We start from the raw sequence: 23560 nt of genomic DNA, 5'->3' as shown, positions 1-23560 counted from the left end.
CTGTTCGGAAGGCATGTTGCCTAGTGATGATGGAAATGTTGTTTTTGAAGAACGCTTTGACAGCAAAATCACAGTGTGCACCGAACCAAGGCATGTTGCCGACATAAAACTACAAGGTCACCTATCAAAGGACCCCCATTCCAAACCCTCTCGGCTACCTCGCACAATGACATTAAGAAATGTGGTACTTCATTTTGGCTCACCCTGTACCATTTTTCTCTGTAACATTGCTCTACAAATTTTAAGCTGGTCAACAGCATTTTTTGGCTTCTGCCACATATTCTTACTGGGCCACATAATATTTTTGTTTTAAGCCATTTACTGCTTGGATAGTAGGTGCATGTTCTGGGGTTTTATCTTGCTAAAAGAAGTATCTATTCTAAAATTAAAGACTGTGACTGATACTCCTCCAATGCTGTCAAGGATGTGTGCATTACATTAGTATGACATATGTAAACCCAGGGATAATTCCTGCCTTTCACCTATTGTTTCCAGGAGAGTTTCTGGAACTGTGATGCTAATTTGGATTAACTAGAAGACAGGGTCTAATTGTAAAAGAGACAAAGTAGGAAAGGAGATATGAAAATGGGAGGCTCTGAAGTCAACTGGAAGATGGTCCTGTAGTCTTTTGAGACCTAAACTAAGCTTTGGGCTATCAAGCTAAATGCCATGTTTGACATAAGCCAAACACTGTACATTATCAAAACACACCACTCCCACTATTAAGTATGGTGGTGGCAGTATCATGCTGTGGGGATGTTTCTATACACCAGGCCCTGGAAGGCTTGTGAGGTTGGAGGGGAAACAAATGCAGTATATTGCAGAGAAGTCCTGGAGGAAAATCTGATCATAAAGCCATAGCGAAACAGGAACAGCTTAAAAACAATATTAATGTCCTGGAGTGGCAGAGTCCAGATCTCAATCCATCTGAGTATTTGTGGCTGGTCACTCATTATCCCCATGAAACATGACAGAACTTAAGCAGTTTTGTAAAGAAGAATGGAAAAAATTGCACTGTCCTGATGTGCACATCTGGTAGAGAAAGAGAACTGTTTGCATAGACTCAAGGCTGCCCATGACTACCAAAGGTTCATCTATAGACTTGAAAGGGGCTAATAGTCGTTTGATCAGTTATTTAGTTTCACTTTGGCATTAATGAGTTTTTTTCTTTTAACTAAGTTCAAAAAGTTAAATACACTGTGATTTCAATGTTTTATAATAATAAAATGTGAAAACTTCCAAGGAGGTGAATACTTTTTATAGGCACTGTATTCTCAGCAGGATCTGAACATCATTTGAATACAATTCACACAAACAAACAGGTCTAACGAACTAATCAGATTAATCATATCAATGACAGACATCTTTAGGATGCAGGAGGAAATGGATGTACTGTACATGAAAAAGCAAATATGGAGAGAATGTGCTGTCTGCACAGAGTTGATGATTGGGCTGGGAATTGAGATACTGAAATTTAGTGCATTATGAACAGGACTGTTGCGAGTTCCCAAGACAAAGTCAGGCAGTTTAAGTTAGTAAATGCATTTTTGTTACCACTTGAACCTTCAAGGGGGAAGCTGATACCTTCCATCCATCCATCCATTATCCAACCCGCTATATCCTAACACAGGGTCACAGGGGTCTGTTGGAGCCAATCCCAGCCAACACAGGGTGCAAGGCAGGAACAAATCCCCAGGCAGAGTGCCAGCCCACCACAGGGCACACACACACACACACACACACACACACACACACCAAGCACACACTAGGGACAATTTAGAATTGTCAATGTACTTAACCTTCATGGGAGGAAACCGGAGCACCCGGAGGAAACCCATGCAGACATGGGGAGAACATGCAAACTCCACCCAGGGAGGACCCAGGAAGTGAACCCAGGTCTCCTTACTGCAAGGCAGCAGCGCTACCACTGCACCACCTTGCCGCCCAGCTGATATCTTATATTTTGAAAAAAGTATCCTTATTTATTTATTTTTATTTATTTTTAACACTTGTGAGACAGCACAATGAGATTGGAATCCCGGGTGGAGCATAACTGGGATACATACCTGGCAGGGATGCCAATAGCATGGAAGGACAGGGGAAAACTATTTATTCAGGACATTGTGTCCCCCAATACCAAAGGTGTCAGCCCTCCTGGGCTTTGGTACCGCTACGAGATCCACAGGGCATATTGGGAATTGTAGTTCTTATGGGTAGTCATGTGGGGTCTCGTGGGTACTGCCAGGGAGTGCTGAGGGAATTTAGGTACACAGAAGTACTCCCAAGCCACAGTAACAGGACATGGGAAGTGCTCCTGGGTTTTACATAAAAGGAGCAGGTTCCTATATCTTGGCAATCCAGAATCAGGAGGAAACAGATGAAGCTTGCTTGGAGAAGAACAGCCTTAAGAATTGTGTTGTGTGTCTTTTTTAACACTAGAATCCTTGAAGCCTGTGAAAATATTCGTAATACTGGGCCACCTTAATTTTACTTCCTCCTTACAATATTAATTACACACCGATAGCCCCTTTGTTTTGCAAATGTGTCAGTTGGCCACAGGCAGGCAGCCTGCTATCTCATCCCCCACAGAGACAGCTGAAGTCAGACACAATATTCTCACAGCTGAAATCTGTTTATCTGGGAGTGAAATATCTGGAATTACAAAGGAAAATAATATATAGTTATTTGAAATACTCTGAGGCTCTGCCCCCTCCTCGCTTTGCCCCGGGCGGGCGCTACGTGCTAGCCACTTAACAGCTCTGACGCTCGCGTATGGAGAAGCGAATGTACAATTTAAACAGATTGTTATTTTCATGGGAATTGTTACATATGCATAATAGACGGAACTATTTTAAATTACAGCAAATAATTAACCATAGTAAAAAACAGTAAAACAAATAGTATGTTTCATGTTGCGTTAGAGGTATTCATTGCGTTACACATTTTCATTCTGTTTGGCATTGAAATTAATACGCAAATACTTTTTAATCTTACACTTTTACTGTAAAACTTCGGTAAAAACAATATTTGGAATTAACTTTTCGTCAATATTGAATTTTGATTCAGTGTTTGGAGTTACATCATCACAACACAACGTATAACTGCCCATGAGTGAATATTGTTTCTTTCTCTCTAATAAATAAACCGACTTTTTCGAATTTTTGTCCCTGTGATTTGTTAATTGTCATAGCAAAAGCTATTCTAATGGGAAACTGTAAACGTTTTAATACGAATGGCATATCAAGATCTCCTTTTCTGTCTAATGTTATCCATGGAAGATGTACTATATTACCTTGCTTGTCGCCTGTTAAAATTTTGCATGTCAGAATTGTTCAACCAATTTTAAATACATCTAATCTTGTCCTATTACATAGCCCATCTCTCATACTGCACATAAATTACACAGTAACATTACAATACATCCTTCTTTCAACAGTAATTTGGCCGGTGGATGACTGGACGGTGTTAACGATTGTAGATATCCTACGGGATATTGTAAGTTGATGTTTTCATTTTATGCACCATCACCACCAACTGTTTCAGTATAGTCTATTGATACACATTTAACCAATTTGCTATGTAACCGATCAGCAATTTTCATATTAATTTTTTTGACTTCATCGTTTCTCTGTGCTAGGATTGCCCGTGTACTCATTTCTTCTGTTGATAACCCTTCGGGATGAAATTCTTCAATAGGATTTAGACATAATAAGTCTTCTTTTATTGAGAACTTAAAGTGAGGAAAACATAAAAATTTATAAGAGCTAAGAGTGCGGGAACTGTGTCTGACAAAAACATTCACACAAAATAGAGGTGAGAGGACCATAAGTTATAGTAATCAAGGCAAAATGTTGAAGTGTAAAATGCATGAAGATTGAAGTCCAAATATCAAATAAACACTTTCGCAAAAGGTATAACAAAACAAGTGTGCTTTTATTCAAGAATATAACTGAAGAAAAAGAAATTGTTCAATGTACATGTTGCTGTCAGTTTGTGAAAACTGAAGCCCAAATATCAATCAATACGAAGTAAAGATGTCTGCATCCACGTGTGGGTTTGAGTCTTTCACAGTGGAAACGTGGCAGTCTCACAGGTATCTGCTACACTGGTGCAGGGATAAGAACTGCTGCTCGGTAATCAAGACATTGCCAGTTTGATCTGGGTCCTTCCTGCTTTGAGTTTTGGGCTGCTACTATTGTTGTTAAATAATAAGAACATACATTTGATTTGATTCTGTAACAAATCAATGAAACAAGTTTGCTTTTATTCAATAATACAAACTCAATAAAATAAATCACACATGTGTATTAGAACAAAAAACTGAGTTGTATTAGTTGTATTAGATGTTAGCATAATGGCGGGGGCGGATTATACTGTGAGCAAGTCTTGTGCTTACGACCCAGCAGCTGCCACCTGTGACTCAAAGGTGACTGAGAAGCACTGGTTTAGGTGTATGTGTCAGTATGACAAGCTCTGTGCTCATGGCTGTCTGTTCCCTGCCATGTGCCCAGGACTATCAAATAAGGCATTTTCCCCATCTCTGTAACCCAGCGGGGGAAAAAGCTGGTATGAAAATGGATGTACTGTATGTACTGAGTTTACTCCAGATGTGAAATGCAAGAAGAAAGCAACACCATCAAAATAAATAAATAAATAATGCAGTGAACTTCTGTAGCTGGCTGCAATAGAACACAGGAGAAGATGTATGAATTGTTTCACAAAAACTCCAATCTATTGTAGAAAATGTAAGGTCTCTTAGAATCTAGTAGTAAATGCAATTGTTTCAAGGACTGGCATGAACAATAATTAATAACAAAGGGTTTGAATGAGTACATATTTATACTATGTACTTACAAAAGATGTGTTGCTTCAGAATGAAATATAGTGTGTGTATGTTTTCTAAAAAAAATAGAAAATATATGTAACTGCAATACTTTTTTTCAGATATTTTATAGGTTATGTGCAAGAAGCTAAATGTTTCCAAAAAGAAAATGAATGGACCTATGCCACCTTGGGTTTTTTATCATGTTATATCCTGGTCCAAGGGCTTCAAGAGCCTATTGTGAGAATTGTGTCCCTGATAATTCACTCACAAAGATCCCGAGTCCCAGATGATGTTCAAAGTCACTTTGTTCTTTAGCCATGACCATTCTTTCTCTTAATTGTCCATTAACATAATTAGTAGGTTTCTACATGACTGCTTTTAATAGCATAAGCATCAAACAGTCTTTATTGTGGAATACCCAGGAGGGAGTGAGCGGCTAGATGGCCAAGGTCTCCAGGGCTCCAGAGGTTTATTTTCTGCAGAGATGAGTCTGACTGAGTTTTGGTTTTCCTCTCCTCAGTTGTCAACTGGATATAGTTCAATAATTAAGTAATGAACAGGTATTGTTGACTTCCATTTATGTCAGTTTCAAACTACTTTGTTTTCCTGCATGGTTAAAAAAAATCTGTGTATTTATGTATACTAATTCTGTTTTTAATAATTTCTAAAATATATACCGGTACTTGCATTTTACCTGAGCACTTGTCATCACTCTATTGTGTACTTTGTACTATATATTGTGTGTTCAAAGGCCTCACTTTCATCTTTTTTTTTGTTTCAGCTTGGAGGATGTGGAATATTAGGAGTCGGTATCTGGTTAGCAGTCACCCAAGGGAACTTTGCCACACTGTCAACATCCTTCCCTTCCCTTTCAGCAGCCAACCTTCTCATCGCAGCAGGGTGTCTTATTATGGTGGTTGGATTCCTGGGCTGCATTGGGGCCATCAAGGAGCACAAGTGCCTACTCTTGAGTGTAAGTCTTTTAATGTTATATCTTCAAAACCACTGTTTCTATCCCAGTGCACAGACATTTTATGCTGTTAATCATATATTGGCTGCATCTGTAATATTCTGTTAGAAAGTGAAGCACGCCTGATATGCAAATATGTGTTTATGTAAATGCCTCACTGGCCTGTTCAATCATGCTGTCTGATCATGTTGTTCAGAATTGTTTCAGCCTTTTAAAGTTGCAAGTAAGAACAACAGCCATGTAATTGATGTTTTTTCCTTCTCTTAAATCTTTCATTGGCATTATAAAAATATGTTTTTGTCCTTCCTAACAAAAATTTCCAGTAGCCTTTTTAATGAGCTTCTGATACTACATGTCAAAATTACTCTTCGTGTCAAATTTGACAGGGTGCCAGGAACTATCAACAGTCTTCATTTATTATTCAGGAAAATCAGAGCTCTTCTGTATTTCTTGAACAGTTAAGTATTTAAATGCTTATGAATTATTTTAACTCACTGGTGCTTTACTTTGTAGCTGAAAGCTTTCGTGTTCAAGTCTCCAAAATATTAAAAAGGATAAAGATAATGAACAGTTTCTCTTTTGGTCAGATTAATTTTCATTATTCCTAAAGTCTTATTATTTTTTTCAAAGAGCATTCTTCCCAGACCATTAAATTTCAGCACTTACACAGATTTAGAAACAAAACTGCAACCTTAATATTAATTTAGCATGTAAATGTATACATTAAAGAACAACTGTTTAAGTGAACTTTATTAACAAACCCAAACTTTAGCTAAAATGTAACAAATATTGCCAAAGAAGGTCTAAGCTGTATTGTTTTGTGTATAGTTTAGCTCTTTCATAAACATTGTCACATTTAATGTAATAATAATGTTTCAGACTGATATATAATAAATATTGTAGTAAATATTGACTAAATTAGATAGATCAGTAGGTACTCTGCAAGAAACAAAATTATAAATGTGTTATGATTTTCACTTCTTCTTTTTTTACTTATGTTCTGACAGTTTTGTAATTAGTATATAGATTTTCTTTATCCTTTTAATACTTTGTTTAATGTAAATTCAGCATTGGTATTTGGTTTTTGTATTGATAGCATAACACAAGTTAATGAATATAGCAGCAACCACATGCAAAGTTATCTTTCAGTGGATAAAACTTTTGTCGTTCTGATTCTCAGTAGTTTAGCTTCCACATTCAAATGGAAAGGTTCATTTCAGTTTCTAACTTTGACTTTGTGTTTGAAGACTGTTCTTCAGGACTATTCATTCATGCTATCAGTCTATGTTCTACCATAGTCAGAGGCACCTACAAGTCCATTCTGTTTTTGGCAAATCTGATCATGTGTTGGTGTTTTTGCTCCATCCCTATAAGCAGAAACTGATGTGCTTACAGCCAGGAGTGAGAAAAGTAAAGTGCTAGACACTGAAATATGAAAACAAACTTCAGGACTACCTGGACTCAACCAACTCATCCCTCTCCAAAGATTCTTATTCTGTGACTTTGGACTAAGATGCCAACATATTGACAAATTATGTCAGGTTTTGCATAGCCATATATTTCCCTTCCCGGTTTGTCCATTTCTTATCCTAACCAAAATCCTTGAGTAAACATTGCTGTTTGGTTATACTTAAAGGGAGCAGACTGCTGCTTTCATTTCTAATGGTTCAGTCAGCTACAAGAATTCCAAATAAGAATTACGAAAGCAGCCAGGGTACAGTATTAAAATGAGCTGGAAAATGAAAGTGGTAGCACAAACCCACATCATTTGTGGAAAGGACTGCAGGCTGTAATGGATTACTGTACATCACCAGTTGTGCTGAAAGACACATCCCTGCCTTGCTCCTAGACATGTTAAATAACTTTAATTCTTGTTTTGTGCAAAGCAGCTTAGAGGAATGGCGATTCCAGTAGGTGACATCGCTTTGCAACTGTCAGTGGCTGAGATGTGTAAACACTAGAACAGGCAAAAACACAAAGCCACCAGCCCAGATAACATTTCATTTTGGGTTCTAAAGGCATACACTACCCAATTGTTGCAAGTGTATACTGACAAATTGAACTTGCCCTATCTTTAAGCACAGTGCTGCTGTGTTTTAAGAAAACTACACTTGTGCCTGTTCTAAAGCAATGGTGTTTCTTGCCTGAATGACTACCATCAAGCTGTTTTAACCTCCATAGTAATGAAATGTCTGAAAAAGTTGATCCTATTCTACAGTACATCAATCAGTATATTTTTACTACATAATATCAATCATAGTTTGCATTCCAGCAAACCAAATTTGTGGATGCTGCCATTTCCTTTGCCCTGCACATTGCATCTGGAAAAAAAAAGAAAAAATAACACCTATGTTAGGATGCTGTTTATTAACTACAGGTCCACTTTTAGCACCATTAGTACATATAAACATAAAGCTCAGAGATCTTGGCATGTGCAGTTTAAATCTCCAGCTGAGTATTTTGCTTCCCATCAAAAAGGCCCCAGACAGTGATAGTACGGACTAGACATTCATCCATGTGGTTTCTAATACAGGTGTCCCGCAAGGGTGCTGCCTTAGCCCATTGCTAAAAGGCCTCATTACCTAACTCTGTTTGGCAAAATATGACAATAACAGCATCATCAGATTTGACAACAATACCACTGCAACCAGCCTAATTGGCAGCAATGAAAAGGTTACCTACAGGAAGGAAGTTCAGGTGTTGTTTATATGGTACTCTGACAACAGACTCTTCCTGAACATTGAAAAAACAAAGAAGATTATTGAAGAATTAAAAAAAATGAAGTTATACTCTACATCAATGACTTTCCTGTTGAGACAGCTAGAAGCTTTTAGCTCTTTAGAGACCAGCTCACCAAATCCTTCTTATGTTCTTTCCACATAACCTACATCTTCAAGAAGTCCCAGCTGAGGCTGGTCATTCTGAAGAGGCTAAAGAGGTTTGGTGAGAGGACTGAAACATTAGTTATCTTTTACCAATGTACCACTGAGAACATTCTGACAAGTTGCATGACTTTGCGTGGTATGGCAACCTGACATCCCAACATCTCAAATTACTTCAGAGAATTGTTTGAATTGCCTCCCAAATCATCTCACAGATCTTCCTCAGCTCCTGACTATTTCCTTCATCTGCTGTCTGAGAAGTGTTGAGTCTATCATCTCAGATCCTAGTCACTCAGCTCATCAACTCTATTTAGTCCTGCCTTTAGGTAAGTGTGGTGGAGTGGTGGCTCTGAGGCTAGGGATCTGCACTGGCAATCGGAAGGTTGCCGGTTCGAATCCTGTAAATGCTGCAAATTGTGGTATTCTCTGGCGAATACCAATCAAGCTGTACAGTGATAGGCTGTAAGCACAGGTCCTACTAGAGGACAATGGGCCCTCATGGAGTCTGTTTCTCACAGTCTGGTGAGAAACATGCACCCCAGTATCCAGCTATAGGTCATTTTGTAGTGCTCTGCCAGTGCTCCTCCTATTTCTCCTAGCACAAAGGAGCAGATAACAGTCCTGCTGCTGGGTTGCTGCCCTTCTATGGTAGTCTGGCACACCTTGTGTAATGGGCCATCTCTTGGTGTCCCCTCCATGCTCCTGGAGGAGCTGGACTACTTATACAACCTGAATTGGCTTCAGGTGCCGCCTCATGCTACCAGTAGTGACAAAGACACCAACAATGCAAAACTAGTGAAGAATCAATCAGGAAGGACAAGAAGAGAGCAATTGTCTGTGGCCACCACCTGCAAAACCATACCCTTTTTGGGGATTGTCTTACTGTTTGCTTCTCCATTGGACCTGTTGTCACTTTCATTTGCACCAAAGCAGATAAAGTTGATTCACAATCACTTATGCTTCCTAACTAGACAGATTGATTTTCCTGAAGATTAAACAAAGATATTTGGACTGTGTTTTTTTTCTTGTACAACAAGTCTAATATTTCTGGAATACCTTTATGGTAGTTGCATTTCAATGATTTTGAATTATTAGAAAACCCTTGACAAACACAGTTATAGGGACTTTAAACTCAGAAATACCAAGAGGTCATGAGTGACTCCAAGATAACTGAAATCATGTTAATAATAGAGTAGCAAGCTATTATTAAGAGCAACTGTGTAACTTTGCATATACATTTCAACAGTTAATTAATGAGGTCACTAAGTTAAAACAAAAACTAGACTGTACTTGGTGGCACACCATCGGCAGAAGTCCTTGAATCTCACAAGTCCCCACCTTGAAGGCTTTGCAGGTGACGCAAATAAATTTCAAGGATGTGTTACTCATAGCAAAGCTTGCTTTCAGTGTTCCCTGTCTGGAATGGGTGTCGGCATTATATACAAACATCCATTAAAATTTAACTGAAACAACTTTCTGAAGGAATTTTCTACAATCTTTGATCAACCTGGAAAAAAGTTTACTGCCAGAATTTTAAGCAAGGGTCATGTTTGGAGAGACAATACATTTTAATTTTTAAAAAACTGGTGGGCTGGCATTTATAATCAAATCCCTTTGAAGGACAGACTTAATGCTTCCTGTTTATTGATGTACGTAAACACTTTTGCTTTTGTTTATTTATGCTTAAATTTTTTAGTTCTGAATTTGCTTCTAGTATGGAACTGACATAATACCTTTGGAACTGCCTTTGTGGATTTGTTGTATCAATGGGGTCCAATTGGGGAGGGTATTATTAAATTCATTAGTATTTCTATACAGTTAATAATAGGCTTTCTCCATTATGAGGAGATGAGATTTTTTTGTTACATTCTTCTAAACCTAAAATAAGATTTGTTTATCCGTGGCTAAAAAGCATTGTCTGGTTATTGATTGGGCTAACAAGAAATTAACTGTGCAGGAAAGGAGTTGTTTTCATGAATGTTTGCATTTTCACATTCATAAAATCATTTTTTCTATGTATAAGCATTAAGAGGATGTTGGGGATGTCCTTTCTAAGCAACAATTACAATTTTGCCACCTCATGATTGTGTGACCAATCTGTTATCTGGTGTAATGTTAACTAAGCGATGGGTTTATTATATTGCCAAGAGATTAAGGTGATGGATATTCGTGACAGTCTTGTTAATAGTTTATTATACCTTCCTCTAGTCCTATGAATGCAGCATATTTTGTTTTTAAAAAGGATGGTACATTTCTTTCTTGTAATGATATGACAGTGACTGCACTCAAAGCTACCCCCTCAGCAATGTAGCAACCAGATTCAAATAGGTATGTTTTAGGTTCTGATTTTGGTTTCATGCTTCAAGACTATTCATTTTGTTTCTTTGCTGATTTTGGCAGTCCTTAACTTTTGACTTCTGCCTATCTGATTTTGCTTCATCTCATGTTTAATTTATTATCTGTTCCAGACTATCAACAATACCTGGGTACTTAAAATGTGCTTAGAAAAGACCAACAGGAATGAAACTATTCTGAACTGGACAATTTTACCATTACAGTTCATCACATAAAATGTTAATTTTTCAGTTTTTTCAAATTTAAAGGTTTACTAAACATGTAAAAAATTCAGACAAGATACTAATTCAAAGTATATTGTATCAAAACCAGTTTCCAGTATGTTTATAATGAACATGGTTTTATCTATTTTATATTCTGCAGCAAAAGAAAGCTGGGATAGCCAATAAATGTAGGAGAGTGGAATGAGTTTGTTATTTGAAAATTAGTGGCTTCTCTTTTGACAAAGCCTATAGTTAATGAGGTTTCTGATAAAGCTCTTACTTTTCTCTGCCTTTCTCTGTTACTTGGGTTTCTGGCCTTTAGAACTGCATGAGGAAATCAACATAACTTCCTATATGAAACAAAGATAGCCCAAAACACACGTAATCATCTGTTTATTTAGGCTTTAGTCTATTATTTAGGTTTTCTGGTTTTCCCAGAACAACAAACTGATTTAGTTTTCTGTTTAAAAATATAAACTTTTTCCTTGGTTCAGGGTGAAATTTAAGAGTGGGAGAAGAACTGGGCATTGGTTTGAGAGAGAAAGATATCTTAAAGCTTATTTATGGATTTTGTATTAAAAAAGATTCTGAAAAATGTGGGTCATATTTGCACAGTTACATTTAAACATAAGGAAACAATATGCAGCAATACTTACCTTGATTGTTTGCTAGCTATTAGGAGTTATAATTTACCATGGTCCAAACAAAGCAGCAAACATTACCCCTGCTTTCAGGGTAATGATTCTACTTATTTTTTGAATCTGCAGTAGTTAAGATCTATGTAACATCTAACAGATTGAGTTATATGCTGAAGATTTTTAGTTAGATATTATGAAAAACCTTTAAACTTAAGCAACCAGAAGACCTATTAAAAGTGTTTAAATTATAAATTAAATAATTAAAATGGACACTAAATGTGAAAGAAAAGATGAAGAAGCTAGCAGGTTCCTAAGTACTGATATTTACAGATGAATTTACAGCTGAATTAAAATACACTAATAATTTATATCTGCGTTCATTGAGATGTTCCTTAAACAATAAGATTGAATATTCACAACCTGGAATTTTTTTAATTTATTATGAATTAACAAACTACTTAGGGATAGATTGTATATCAAATATTAGATCAGATTTGAAAGATTTATTTTATTGTGTCTCCATTCCTTTACCCATCCATCCATCCATCCATCCTCTTCCTCTTATCCAAGGTCGGGTCGCGGGGGGCAGCAGCTTGAGCAGAGATACCCAGACTTCCTTCTCCCCGGCCAATTCTTCTAGCTCTTCCAGGGGAATCCCAAGGCATTCCCAGGCCAGCCGAGAGACATAGTCCCTCCAGCGTGTCCTGGGTCTTCCCCGGGGCCTCCTCCCGGTTAGACGTGCCCGGAACACCTCACCAGGGAGGCATCCAGGAGGCATCCTGATCAGATGCCCGAGCCACCTCATCTGACTCCTCTCGATGCGGAGTAGCAGTGGCTCTACTCTGAGCCCCTCCCGGATGACTGAGCTTCTCACCCTATCTTTAAGGGAAAGCCCAGACACCCTGCGGAGGAAACTCATTTCAGCTGCTTGTATTCGCGATCTCATTCTTTCAGTCACTACCCATAGCTCAAGACCATAGGTGAAGGTAGGAACATAGATCGACTGGTAAATCCTTTTTCACCACGACAGACCAATGCAGAGCCCACATCACTGTGGATGCCGCACCAATCCACCTGTCGATCTCATGCTCCATTCTTCCCTCACTCGTGAACAAGATCCCAAGATACTTGAACTCCTCCACTTGGGGCAGGATCTCGCTCCCAACCCTGAGAGGGCACTCCACCCTTTTCCGGCTGAGGACCATGGTCTCGGATTTGGAGGTGCTGATTCCCATCCCAGCCGCTTCACACTCAGCTGCGAACCGATCCAGAGAGAGCTGAAGATCACGGCCTGATGAAGCAAACAGGACAACATCATCTGCAAAAAGCAGTGACCCAATCCTGAGTCCACCAAACTGGACCCCCTCAACGCCCTGGCTGCACCTAGAAATTCTGTCCATAACGATTCTGTTCATTCCTTTACCCATTTTTGTTAAACATTACTCATGTAGTTTGACATCTTCAAGGGACAGAACTAGTTAGTCTAGTATTTGATGCTGTAGTTAGTAGTGCAGTCACCTGAGAAAGTTTTAAGAACAAGCTTGACTATATCTCTTTGTTGTGGCATTGCCTTTGATCTCGCTTCCTTTTCTGAGGAGGTTCTTAGTTGTTCTGTAACCCTAATTTCTGCATGGTTTAATTTTTCCTGGATTTGACCTTTACTTATTTAATCGTCCACATACTAATCTCACTTCTCCAGATTATTCCTCTCAATTAAGAATTTAAACTTGAGAAATTTTAGCGATTCCAATTTTGGAGTTTGCCCACTTATGTCATTGGTTTTCAAATTTAGATTTTGCTTTGGATTTTGCTTATTTAAGATTTTTCTTAAGTTTAGTAGTTTTCTCTTTTCAGTTTTGAGGATCCCAATGAGCTCTGCTATTTTATGTTATTCACATCTTCTGTATCCGCAGTGACTTCCCAGCATTCAGAGTGAGACGCAGCATTGAATGACATCTGAGTTGGTAACAGGTTTAAAGATCATTTAAATCAGTACTGTGGCATCTGACTTCAGCATCCCAAAACTCTGTTTTTTTTCCCCCGTGATTTATTTCTTTAGGGTTTACCAGTATTTCACTTTGCTCTTTTGTTACTTGGTTTCTAATTCCCATGTTGTGCTTTGTATTTTAACGATTTGGTTGGCTTGATCTCCCATTTTTTGATCATTGCCTGTATCTGACTATGCACTTCTCCCAGTCACTTTCCTTCTCATTTCCATCACCAATGGGACATTTTGTTAGTTTATTTAAATTATTATTGCTCTTCTTCCTGTTTCTTTTGATAAAGTTAGAAGTTCCTTATTTCTTAAAAACAGTATTTGCAAAGGTTTTTCATTATCTTAATTAGCACAGCCCATGTCTTGTTAATCCTGTTTAGCTTGATATTTAGTAGTAGTTAAATAGCTGTATGAATTTACTGTGGGAGGCTTATAAGGGTTTTGCCCTTCCCTTAAGAAATTCAGAAACTCCCCTGAACCATGTATGGGAATAAACAGGTTAACTAAATTAATGGATTTAAAGATAAGTATAAAACTGCCAGAAATTAGAAGCAAAGTAACAAAAATAATTGCATGGTGACCCAAAAGATAATAAATAAATATTCTAGTGTAAACTAAAAGGGAAGAAAAACAAGAAGATGCATTTTGGAAAGAACAGAAAAAATACCATAATAGATGACTGGCTTGTGTAGGATTTATAATCAGAAAATGAAGTTGTGATTAATGGGAGAGATGACCCAGAGACTGGAAAAAACAAGGTAGCCTAAATAAAAAGATGAATTCATTGGAAGGCAGACAGTTCACTGAACACTTAGTGAGCAAGAATCTAGATGAGGGTTTAAAGAGTTGGTGGGAAGCAAAATCTCAGAGAAACAAGGCAAATAAATGTCGTATATAACACAAAAAACAAGGTGGTTAGAAAAAAACTCAAAATATTTAAGGTCAAAACTCGGAATACATCAAAGGGATGACAGACAAACAATGAGTTTCTGTGCCACTAAAATGACAAGCCTAAGATTGTTGAGTTTGACCTAAAAAAGCTTTGACAATCGATATAATTGGATGAGACAAACAAGAAACTGAGATGGAGACAACATTACAAGAGTTAAAAAAGAGCAAACTGGAAAGAGTAGCTGGCAGTTCAAGAAGTAACTGATAAAGGTTCTTGACAGAAAGGCAGAAAAGAGTTGATGCAAAGATGTACACACAAAAAGAATCAGCCGAAAGGCTTCAGCAAGTCGGCAATAGCAATGCTTGGTTGGTTGGGGGGTAGGAATGTGCAGATTATAAAACACTTCAATTTACACTAAGATGCTTCAAAGATACTGTAATGCTCAAAGGGACAGAAAGATTTTCAATAAATTTCATTGATAAAATTCAATTTGGATTCATGAAAGAGTGCAGAATGAGAGAAGCTGCAGCTATAATGAGGGATTTGTCTGTAAGGATCCTGGCATTCGAGGAGGAGCTGTTTATACGCTTCATGAATTCTGAGAAATCTTTCAAAATAAAAAATCTAAAATAAGTGCTATGGAAAAGAGTAATAGCCTGAAGGGATGGCCGTTATATTAATAAGTTATACATACACCACGTAGTAGTGCTTAAGGCTGAAGAATGAGACTTGGAGATTCTCAAAATTGCAATAGCTGTGTGACAAGGATGATTGCAGACAAAATTACTACAGTCTTTCATATGCTTTGCAAAAATTAGTAGTGGGTAGATTAGGTATGTTACCGAAGAGCATACTGTATGCAGACAACTAAGCCATAAAGGCAGATATGAAAGAAGGACTACAAATGGATAAAGTAAGCACTGTGGACAAGAATGTGTGATAAGAAGGTGAAAATGTGTAGCAAATTAGAAACAAATTAGATAAACATTACATTATTGACTTTAAAGCAGTTTTACAGTATTCTTTAGGTTTGTAAATGAGAGTATGAAGTCAAGAACAAAATTGCAATGGCGAAGGAAGACAGATGTGAACTGATTTGATGTGAGATAGATTGTTAAGATTGTGGCAGAAATTAAAGTTTTGTTTGCTATTTATTAACAGTGCATTTTGAATTACATCAGGAACACTTATAGGAAATACTAGTGAAAGGTGATTGTGATCTTAACATTTCTCTAGCCACCACAAACTATTAAAAAAATCTTTAGAAATAGTAATATGTTATATTGAAATGTTCAAAACCAAGCAATATAATGTAGCAGGTATGATGTTTGAAAATCCTATTCTTTATTGATAGCAGGCAATTAGCATATGTGTAATTGTTTTCATTAAAAAATATTTTTACTGCTGCTCTTTTTTTTTGATGTTGCTAGGATCAAGGGAGAATAGAAAGAGAAAAATCCCATGTGATTTACAGAGCCCAGGGCTGGCTCTAGCTTTATTGCTTCCCTAGGCAAAAGTGAAAATGTTGCACCCAAACCACAGAGTTTTGAACGCAATTACTATGCATATTACTGCAGAGCAGTCTCTCCTTTGGTATTTTACGCAAGTCACACACAGATGTGGGATCATATAGCTGGATGTGGGTCCCCATTGAAAATTTACATAAGTTGTACCTGAATCAATGTCTTAAAGAAGAATGGGAGGGGGGATGGGTTTTTCCTCATGGAGATATGTGCAAATCGTGAGCATCATATTGAACACATTTCTCCCTCAGAGATGTGCAAGTCTTACATGGATGTCATATCAAAGAGTGCAGGTTCACATAATGATTTTAAGTTTAACACGAATATCAACGAAAAGTGTTGGTAACAGGAAGGAGTGGCAGCAACATGCATATGCGCCAGCTTCCCCTCCACATGATTCATATGAGTCGTACATAAATGTCATATCCCAAAGCATTTTAATAAAATGCCATTCCTCCAAAAATTTTGATGTCCCAGGCAACTACCTAATTTATCAGGATGGCAGAGATGGCCTTGCAGATGCTTAACATCTTACTCAAGATCAGAAGTCTGTGTGTCCCTCTCTGTAGTTATTTCTGTAATGGGTTGATTTTAGATAAGAATGTACTTTTGTACACTTAATGATTCCTTGACTTATTTTTTTTATTTGCCATTGTCCATCCATCCATCCATTTGCCAACCCGCTGAATCCGAACACAGGGTCACGGGGGTCTGCTGGAGCCAATCCCAGCCAACACAGGGCACAAGGCAGGAAACAATCCTGGGCAGGGTGCCAACCTATTTGCCATTGTTTATTTGCTCAATGCCTTGATTTCATGAAAGACATTAAACTGCATGCATTTCCATAAAAATTGAAAAAACTGAGGTGTTCTGCAGAACTTATAGGAATATTGTGTCACATGAGTCCCTGTCTTGCACCCCAAAACATGAGGCTGAGTCTCAGTACTTCAGCAAAACCAGCTTTATTCAACCTTGTAGCATGATGCCAGGTTAGTGGCCAAGTAATACTGTTCCCTGCATTTATAATGATCATTGCATCACCCATTGACGACAGGCACTTATAGCACAACCGCAATCAGCTCAGATTTGCTTCCATGGATAAGCAGTCTTCCACTGATGTGGCGATCAGGCTTTGGGACACTCTTTGGCATGTTGTCCCATTGGGGGAAGAGTTTAGAAACCTCACAATGTGTGTGTGTATATACATTTTATATATACAGGTTGAGTCAAAATTATGTTAACACTAATGGATTATTTTTCTTCTGCAGAAAGACGAACACCATGGGCAGATTAAAATTTAAATGGTATTGTTGCCCATTAGTTTTTGTGTGTTGAACTTGATGGCGAACAGGTTGAGACAGTCCTGTAAATCATCTTGCACATATGATGTATGTTTTGTGAATAAATTTTTTCTGCCATTCAAATGTTAACATAATTTTGACTCACCCTGTATATATGTATGTATATATAAGGTGATTCAGTGCTGACGTTCTGGGTTCTGGCACCCAGAAAAATGTCACTTCCGGTGCAAAGGCTGACGTCAGAAGGGCATCACTTCCGGTCTGATCCCTTAAAGCTGCCATCTTTTCCAACCCTTGTCAATTCTGTTTTGGACTCAGTATTGTCAACAGCTCTGTGCTACTTTCAAAAAACCATTTGCAGCCAGGAATATTATACGGGTGGCTGCCCCAAACCTTTTTACGTGTGTCGAGTCTCTTCCTTTTTACAGTGGCATAGTCAGTAGGATGATGACCACCTGGAGAGACCAGAAAGTCAAACCTAAATCTAGGTTCGACACACACTACCAATCCACAACCAAAGAAATTTCAGATGGGTAAGTACCGCTCCCGAGTTGCTGAGTGGGCATCAGTCGGGGCGTGTCGGGGAAAGCTTGAGTATGCTTCAACCTATCACCATGTTAAAGGTCCGGGGAAAAGTAGAACCGGGACCCACAGGATAGTGGCAGGTGCATCGGGGGACGCATTGAGGACTTATTATAGGCTCCTGAGTGTGGGGACTGCCCATACATATCCCACAAAAGGCAAGCCTTTTAATCAAGGTGGGAGAAACCCAGGCTGGCAGCTGAAAAACATAATGGCCTGGACATTCAAACCTGCTAAGACAGCAAGAAAACAGGCCATGGCTTTATGGGCTAAGGTGGTTGGTTGGCTACAACCCCAGGAAAGATCCAGCCATCAAATAGCGGAGCAGGTGGCCTGTGCTTTATTGCTCCGCAGCCTGCCTAAAAAAAATCACCCAGATGGCCTGGGGATATACAGATATTGTCTTGTTAGCTGAGGCAATAGAACACCTCAGTGCAGAAACCGGCTTGGGAGTATCAGAATGGGACTCATGTGAACCCGGGCATACTTCCATCCCTAATACAGAGTCTCGTGGCTATAATGCAAAGCGTGCTCGAGTGGACCCTGAGGTGCATCTGCAAGCTCCACGAAGCAATGAAGGGGTCTGCAAAGTGATATGGGGTGGGGGGGGGCACGCGCGCTAATCCTCTGGCCTTTTTGCATATGGGAGAAGTGCTAGTTAATGGGATTAAAGCTATACACTTGTTTGATTCCAGCAGTAACATTTACATTGTTCCTCGCCATTTAGTGTTACCGCGACAGTGGCTCAAGACTAAGACCTGTATTACCTGTGTTCACAGGGATGTCCAGTATTATAGATCCACCAACTGCTACATACAGTATGTCAGGACGGCGTAGTTGACGTTGGCAGTGATGCATAATCCTCCATTCCCCGTGATACTAGGCTGAGATTGGGCAGACATTAATAGCTTTAACACAGTCGCTTCTTCCCCCCGATCACTAGGTATTTTTGACCATTCAATGATATTCAAGTCAGGGGGACTGTGACGGCCATTCCAGAACATTGTACTTCTCCCTCTGCATGAATGCCTTTGTAGATTTCGAACTGTGTTTTGGGTCATTGTCTTGTTGAAATATCCAACCCCTGCGTAACTTCAACTTTGTGACTGATGCTTGAACATTATCTGAAGAATTTGTTGATATTGGGTTGAATTTATCCGACCCTCGACTTTAAAAAAGGCCCCAATCCCTGAACGAGCCATACAGGCCCACAGCATGATGGAACCTCCACCAAATTTGACAGTAGGTAGCAGGTGTTTTTCTTGGAATGTGGTGTTCTTCTTACACCATGCAGACCGCTTTTTGTTATGACCAAATAACTAAATTTTTGTCTCATCAGTCCAAAGCACTTTGTTCCAAAATGAATTTGGCTTGTCTAAATGAGCATTTGCATACAACAAGCGAGACTGTTTGTGGAGTATGTGCAGAAAGGGCTTCTTTCTCATCACCCTGCCATACAGATGTTCTTTGTGCAAAATGAGGTGAATTGTAGAACGATGTACAGATACACCATCTGCAGCAAGATGTTCTTGCAGGTCTTTGGAGGTGATCTGTGGGTTGTCTGTAACCATTCTCACAATCCTGCACATATGCCGCTCCTGTATTTATCTTGGCCTGCCAGACCTGAGTTGAACAGCAACTGTGCCTGTAGCCTACCATTTCCTGATTACATTCCTTACAGTTGAAACTGACAGTTTAAACCTATGAGATAGCTTTTTATAGCCTTCCCCTAAACCATGATACAGAACAATCTTTGTTTTCAGGATCTTTTGAGAGTTGCTTTGAGGATCCCATGCTGTCACTCTTCAGAGGAGAGTCAAAGGGAAGCACAACTTGCAATTGACCACCTTAAATACCTTTTCTCATGATTGGACACACCTGTCTAGGAAGTTCAAGGCTTAACAAGCTAATCCAACCAATCTGGTGTTGTAAGTAATCAGTATTGAGCAGTGACATGAATTCAAATCAGCAAAATTACAAGGGGACCCAAATTTTTGCGCAGCCAGTTTTTCACATTTGATACTCAGATGTTCCTAGGAAATGAAAGACAACATACCATTGTTATCTTTTTTGTTGAAAGTAGAGTAAATTATTATGCAAACTGAGAGGGGTTCCCAAACTTTTTTATATGACTGTATATAAAATATATGTATAAATATTTTATATATGTATGTGTATATATATATATATATATATATATATATATATATATATATATATATATATATATATATATATATATATATATATACACAACCCCAATTCCAATGAAGTTGGGACGTTGTGTGAAACGTAAATAAAAACAGAATACAATGATTTGCAAATCCTTTTCAACCTATATTCAATTGAATACACTACAAAGACAAGATATCGAATGTTCAAACTGATAAACTTTATTGTTGTTTTGAAAATCATCACTCATTTTGAATTTGATGCCTGCAACACGTTCTAAAAAAGATGGGACAGGGGCAGCAAAAGACTGGGAAAGTTGAGGAATGTTAAAAGAACACCTGTTTTGAACATTCCACAGGTGAACAGTTTAATTGGAAACAGGTGTTTATCATGATTGGGTATAAAAGGAGCATCCCCAAAAGGCTCAGTCGTTCACAAGCAAGGATGGGGCGAGGTTCACCACTTTGTGAACAACTGCGTGGGCAAATAGTCCAGCAGTTTAAGAACAACGTTTCTCAACGTATAATTGCAAGGAATCTAGGGATTTCATCGTCTACTGTCCATAATATCATCAAAAGATTCAGAGAATCTGGAAAAATGTCTGCACGTAATCGGCAAGGCTGAATACCAACACCGGATGCCCGTGACCTTCAATCCCTCAGGCGGCACTGCATTAAAAACCGACATCATTCTGTAAAGGATATTACCACATGGGCTCAGGAATACTTCAGAAAACCATTGTCAGTTAACACAGTTCGTCGCTACATCTACAAGTGCAAGTTAAAACTCTAACATTCAAAGCGAAAGCCATATATCAACAACACCCAGAAACGCCACTGGCTTCTCTGGGCCCGAGCTCATCTGAGATGGACTGATGCAAAGTGGAAAAGTGCGCTGTGGTCTGACGAGTCCACATTTCAAATTGTTTTTGGAAATCATGGACGTCGTGTCCTCCGGGCCAAGAAAAGGACCATCCGGATTGTTATCAGTGCAAAGTTCAAAAGCCAGCATCTGTGATGGTATGGGGGTGTGTTAGTGCCCATGGCATGGGTAACTTGCACATCTATGAAGGCACCATTAATGCTGAAAGGTACATACAGGTTTTGAGCAACATATGCTGCCATCCAAGCAACATCTTTTTCAGGGACGTCCCTGATTATTTCAGCAGGACAATGCGAAGCCACATTCTGCATGTGTTACAATAGAGTAGCTTCGTAGTAAATGAGTGTGGGTACTAGACTGGCCTGCCTGCAGTCCAGACCTGTCTCCCATTGAAAATGTGTGGCGCATTATGAAGCGCAAAATACGACAATGGAGACCCCGGACTTTTGAGCAACTGAAGTTGTACATCAAGCAAGAATGGGAAAGAATTCCACCTACACAGCTTCAACAATTAGTGTCCTCATTTCCCAAACGCTGATTGAGTGTTGTTAAACACAGTGGTAAACATGCCCCTGTCCCAGCTTTTTTGGAACGTGTTGAAGGCATCATATTCAAAATGAGTGAAGATTTGCAAAACAACAATAAAGTTTATCAGTTTGAACATTCAATATCTTGTCTTCGTAGTGTATTCAATTGAATATAGGTTGAAAAGGATTCGCAAATCATTGTATTCTGTTTTTATTTACATTTTACACAACGTCCCAACTTCATTGGAATTGGGGTTGTGTATATATATATATATATATATATATATATATATACACAGGGGGCGACAGCCCTGGGGGCCGCGGGTACAGAGCTGTGAAGCTCGACCCTGTAGGGGCCCGTGGTCACCGCCAGGGGGACCCCAATACCTGGAGGACCCTGGACCACAGCACTTCCGCCACACCAGGAAGTGCTGGGGGGAAGAGGAACAGGGACACCCGGAGTGCTTCCAGGGAGACAGCTGGCCCTCCCGCCACACTGGGGCGTGTCGGTGGGAGATTGCCGGGAACATACCTGGAGCACATCCGGGTGCTTATTTAAAGGGGCCGCCTCCCTTCAGAGTTGGACTTGAGTTGGGTGGAAGAGTGGACAAGGTTTCTGGAGGAGAGAGGAGGTGATCTGAAGAGACAAGGTGAAAGAGAGAAGGCATTGTATTGGCCTGGACTGGACTGAGGGGTATTGGTGCTTGTGTGAGTAACGTGTTGTAATGGAGACCCTAAATAAACGTGTGTGGGGTAATTTAAATGTGTCTGCCTGTTTGTGTCCGGGTCATATTCCACAATATATATATGTATGCATATATGTATGTATAAGTATGTATCAGAAGAAAGACAAAGTTACTAGGAGAGAGATGCCCAGAGTAGTTCCTTTATTACCTGACATCTCTACATTTCAGTTTTTTTTGATGATTTCAATAGTTTCCAGGACCTCTGGCTTTTTATAGCATGGGCTTACACAGCTAGTATATATGTATATATTTTATATACAGTACACCCCCAAAATTCTTGGGGATTACGTTCCTAGAGCACCCGTGAATTGTGAAAAAACGCGAGTTTTAAACCGCCTTTTAAATGCATATTTTTATAGTTTAAACCCTAAATATGCTCCAAAGCACTTTAATTTCATTGCAAACTCAGCTTAATACATTACCTAAAAAAAGAATGTAAAGGTAAACCTGTCTACTGTACAGTACTGTACTGCTATGTCTCCCGCAGTGCTAGAATGTAAAATACAGATGTTACCGCTATACATACTGTAATTTATGCAAGCACATTTTCTTTGGTATGCGCTATCGTTTTCTTTGTTATAAGTAGAGTAAATACATAATGATTTAATTGAATTAAAATACAGTAAAATGTATGGGTACTCACCAATGATAAATGATATTGATGATGATGATGAAGTAGCTGTGCAGTACAATACAGAGGATTTACAACTCCTTCCTTCCTCTTCTTCAGGCGCTTCAGGAGGAGTCGTATCTTTGGACGGGTCTTCTTCTGGTGGGGTTTCGTGCTGGCTTTTCTTTAAAGGTTTCAGGAACATTGTGATGGGAAGTTGCTGTCGTTGTTTCTTGATGGTGGCGAGGAGCGTTTTATATGTCTGAATGGCAGCATCTATGCCATTATTAACTTTGAGAGCCCGAACCATATAGGGATTGATGCTTCAATCATCCCTTGTAACTCCTTCGATGTCCAAATAATCTGGGACAGATGTTCCAATGTCAGGCCCTGCTCCTCCTCCTCTTGCACTGGATTTGTCTCTTCCTTCTCCTCTGTGCTGGCAGACTTTGTTAA

At 39.0% G+C, this 23560-nt stretch overlaps 1 protein-coding gene across 2 annotated transcripts in view; it reads left to right on the top strand.

The window, feature by feature from the left end:
• Window positions 1–23560, top strand: part of tspan4a (tetraspanin 4a) — a 486888-nt gene that overhangs the window by 371548 nt on the left and 91780 nt on the right. For both annotated transcript variants that reach the window (XM_028794888.2, XM_028794887.2), the window contains one exon: window positions 5607–5798. In XM_028794888.2, the coding sequence (XP_028650721.1) occupies window positions 5607–5798 (192 nt within the window). The remainder of the gene's footprint in view (window positions 1–5606; window positions 5799–23560) is intronic.

The sequence above is a fragment of the Erpetoichthys calabaricus genome, chromosome 2, assembly GCF_900747795.2.
Source record: "Erpetoichthys calabaricus chromosome 2, fErpCal1.3, whole genome shotgun sequence".
NCBI classification, from domain to species: domain Eukaryota; kingdom Metazoa; phylum Chordata; class Cladistia; order Polypteriformes; family Polypteridae; genus Erpetoichthys; species Erpetoichthys calabaricus.
Note: the sequence above shows the minus strand (reverse complement) of the source record. Positions and strands in the feature narration are given on the sequence as shown.